This window comes from Triticum dicoccoides, chromosome 2B (assembly GCF_002162155.2).
Source record: "Triticum dicoccoides isolate Atlit2015 ecotype Zavitan chromosome 2B, WEW_v2.0, whole genome shotgun sequence".
Taxonomy (NCBI): domain Eukaryota; kingdom Viridiplantae; phylum Streptophyta; class Magnoliopsida; order Poales; family Poaceae; genus Triticum; species Triticum dicoccoides.
In genome coordinates, this window is record NC_041383.1 from 26,167,214 (window position 1) to 26,170,978 (window position 3,765).

At 51.0% G+C, this 3,765-nt stretch overlaps 1 protein-coding gene across 1 annotated transcript in view; it reads right to left on the reverse strand.

Annotated features, from left to right (window-relative positions):
- Positions 1 to 3,236: 3,236 nt before the first annotated feature.
- LOC119360302 (germin-like protein 9-1) overlaps positions 3,237 to 3,765 on the reverse strand; it is a 15,694-nt gene continuing 15,165 nt past the window's right edge. The window contains exon 3 of the mRNA XM_037626000.1: positions 3,237 to 3,653. Coding sequence (XP_037481897.1) covers positions 3,237 to 3,653 — 417 coding nt within the window. The remainder of the gene's footprint in view (positions 3,654 to 3,765) is intronic.

Consider the following 3,765-nt stretch of genomic DNA (forward strand, 5'->3'; position numbering starts at 1 on the left):
CTCCCCGCGCGCGCCGGCGAGCAGCAGCAGCTCCGCCGCGCACCCCCTGCGCCGGCGAGCAGCACTTACATGCGGGCCAGGTCTATCATAAACGTGTTTAAAATGGATGAATCTGTTGATTTACACACATGGTAGTTTTTAGTCATAGATTAGCAAAAAAATGATAGTTTTCGGGACAAAATCGTAAAGTGGTAGTTTTTCGTCACGGTTCCGTAAATTGTGGTAGTTTTTGGTTAAATACTCGCCGCTGGTGCTGCGTGCATGCAACCGAAGACTATGGTTGACCCAACAGTCTCAGTCTTGAAATAATGATAGAAAGAGGAGGAAGAGGCGGCTGGCGCCTTGGTTTGCTCCCCACCAGTCTCACTCCGACTCCGACTCTGATTGCAATCTCATCTCGAATCGGTCTCCACCTCCGATTCGTATCCCCGCAACCTCCCCCTACTTAAATCTGTCCACACACCCAACAAGAGCCAGCCGATGTGGGATTGATCCATGCACACCCAGGACGAACACCTGGATCTGGGGTCGATGGATCTCGCTGCTGCTGCTCATGGCCACCATGCAGGAGTAGACGAACGGCCGATCATCCGCAGGCACATAAGCCTCAAGGACTGCCCGTCCCTGACCCCGCCTGCCCACGGCTACCCCGACGAGGACAACGGCGGCGAGCGACCGCCCTTCGTCCTTCTCGAGCCGTACGCCTACTTCGCCAACCGCGACAACGCCACCACCGCGACCTGCGAGATCGCGGACCCCGAGCTCGAGGGCAGCAGCATCAAGGTCACCTTCTGCGCCGTCCACCCGCCGCGGGTCTCCTACCTGTGCGTTTACGCCGTCGGCCTGGGCAACCCCGTGTTCGCCGACCCGCCGGAAATCATCGCCACGGAGGCGGCCGGGAGCCTCGCCCTCATACGCGTCCTCATCGGCGACACACCGCTCGACGCCGTGCTCTACGACTGCAAGCGAGAGGAGTTCTTTGTGTACGACGCCCGCGGCCCCTCGCTGGTGCACCTCCCGCACCCCGGCCACCACCACTGCTTTATCGACGGCACGGCAGCCATCGTGCGGCGCCATGACGATGGAGCCGGCGGCCACGACTGCAGGAGCAGCAGCAACTGCGGCTACGTCATTGCCGCGCAGTCTCGTTGGTTCGGGTTCGACAACCCTTCCCATCTCTGGCTGTACCACTCCGACACCGGCGCCTGGAGCAAGCAGCCGGTGGCGGTCCTCGAGCCACTCCCCGACAACTACACGCACAAGACGATCGTCATCGGAGGAGACAAGGGCACGGTGGCCTGGGTGAACCTCTCAGGCACCATCGTCTTCTCCGACGTGCTCGACGAGCGCCCCACGCTCCGCTTCTTGCCACTGTCGCCGCCAGTGGAGCCGACCGACGCGTCTACCCGGGACGTGGCCGTCCTCGGTGGCTCCATAATCAAGTACGTCGACCTGCAGCCCAGCGCGCATGGCTGGAAGGCCACGGTGTGGAGCATCGGCATTCGTGCTACTAGCTTGTCTCCGGAGGACTGGCGCATCGATTATGAGCTCGACTCCTCTGAGTTGCGACCAGACATTGATGGTACGGTAGCTCCCCACATTGGCCTGCCCAAGCTGAGCCTGCAAGAGGACGGTATTGTGTACTTCCTCACCAAGGTTGACTACCGCGACACAGGTCTCCCAGCATGGGTGCTCGCCGTTGACATGAGGAACAAGACCGTCCATAAAGGGGCAGAGTTATTTAGCCCCACCAGGAGCGCCGGTTTCTCCTTCGACTATGATTCTAGTAGCATCTCCAAATATCTCAGAGTTGCTCCACGTGTTAATTGAACACACCGTGGAGATAGTCATAGACCATGAACAACGTACGAAATTAACATTCATGAGATGGAAGCGTACGTAAAGCAGCATTTATATTAGGGTGGATAAATAGCGGTTTATTGGATCATCTTTTTATTTCTTCCAAAGTACTATTGTTGGGAATGCTAAATCTTAGTCGATTGAGACTTAACGAAGTCTCGGTCGAAACTATATCATGAGATCTGACGTGTAGATCTGTGTAAAATTTTCTTCTTACATTTTATATGTTCATTTTTTTTCTTTTTCAAAAAGGGGAATGATCCCGGCCCCGGAGAAAAAAAATGTTCTTTCATTTGACTGAGACTTCGTTAAGTCTCAATCGACTGAGATCTAGTGACACACTTTTATGAAATTATGAACTGAGCATAATCTGCCCATCGGGATTCAGGTCCTAGACTTATCACGGATGATCACATTTTCCCCCTGGATTTATTCTAGCTTTCCGCACACTATTCTTTCAACGGTATAGCGTGGCTGTCTACTAGGAGGTGTCTATGACAACTTCTTTAATATCAAGATCCGCTGGCTCAGTCTGTCGGAGGTGCTCATAGTGTAGGGTGAGTGCGTGTGTGTGTGTGTGGGCATCTGTGTATGTATTGTGTTTCTCATATAAAATATTTATGAACTTTGTAACTTTGTGCAAATTTCTTTTATTTGGTGCAGAGCTCTAAAGTGCATCATCTAACGAATATCTTCTCAAAGGTTTATGTTGTACGACTAGATATAAGGTTTATATTGTCAAAGATTTACATATACGTGTTTATGATGAACTTTTTATATATAAATGGTGCTTTTAATTGAAGCATAATTTAACATCAAGACGATACAAACACACTGATCACACAACCAATCTCTACATGATTAGAATGCACATAACCAACATCAACACATACACAAAAAATAGTACATTTGCAAAAACTAGTCATACAAGACTGAAACTATGCCTAGACAAAGGAAAAAATAAAAAAATAAAAAAATGAATCGTTCAAAACAACAGATGATGAAATACAATAACCATCAGAATCAACCATCTCTGTACAACACAAGAAATTATACAATAAGGTGGACAATACACTTATATTCCGACATTTATATGATTCATTCACTAGAGAATTATTGAAATGTTGAAGAATCATCTTAAATCCAAACATCAGTTAACCCAAATTATAGACCCAACCGACCAAAAATTATGCATCGACATGTCAACTTCAAAATTCATCTTAAAAAACTACTCGAATGCACAATTATCTAGAAATCATCACAATATTTATATCAATCGGATACATTAAATAGCTTATTCACGATTCACAACCGTAAGTACTTTTGAAATAAGGTCGTGACAACGAATAACAAGACAGCTCTCACAACATCCCAAATCAAGGCAACAATAATGCGGCTGCGAAGCCAACCAGGAGCGAGAAGCATGCCGGCACCAGCGATGCGGCACCGTTCTTGGGCGCCGGAGGGGAATCCGGAGCGGGAGCGGGAGCGGGTGGTGCCAGGTCGTGCTCGAGCGCATGCACGGTGGCCTCGTCGATGTGGAGCGACTTCTCGAGGACAGCGTCCAGGATGCCGGACACGAAGAGCGTAACGGGCAGCGAGATGGTGCCGGGTCTGGCGCTGCCGAAGGCCGAGAAGGCGCGCGCCATGTGTTCGCCGCCGTTGAACTGGAAGTGCACCATGCCCTTGGGGAACACGAACATGTCGCCCGTCTGCAGCGTCCGCGCGTACAGCTCGTTTTTGGTCTCGTCGACGAGGCCCACCATCAGCGGGCCCTGCACCACGTACAACAGCTATAACACGTACTACTCCCTCTCATCCACACCCACTGGTGGAAAAAGGGCCTTTGGTCGCGGTTCGCAACTGCCATTAGTCGCGGTTGCGCAACCGCGACCGACCGGGCGC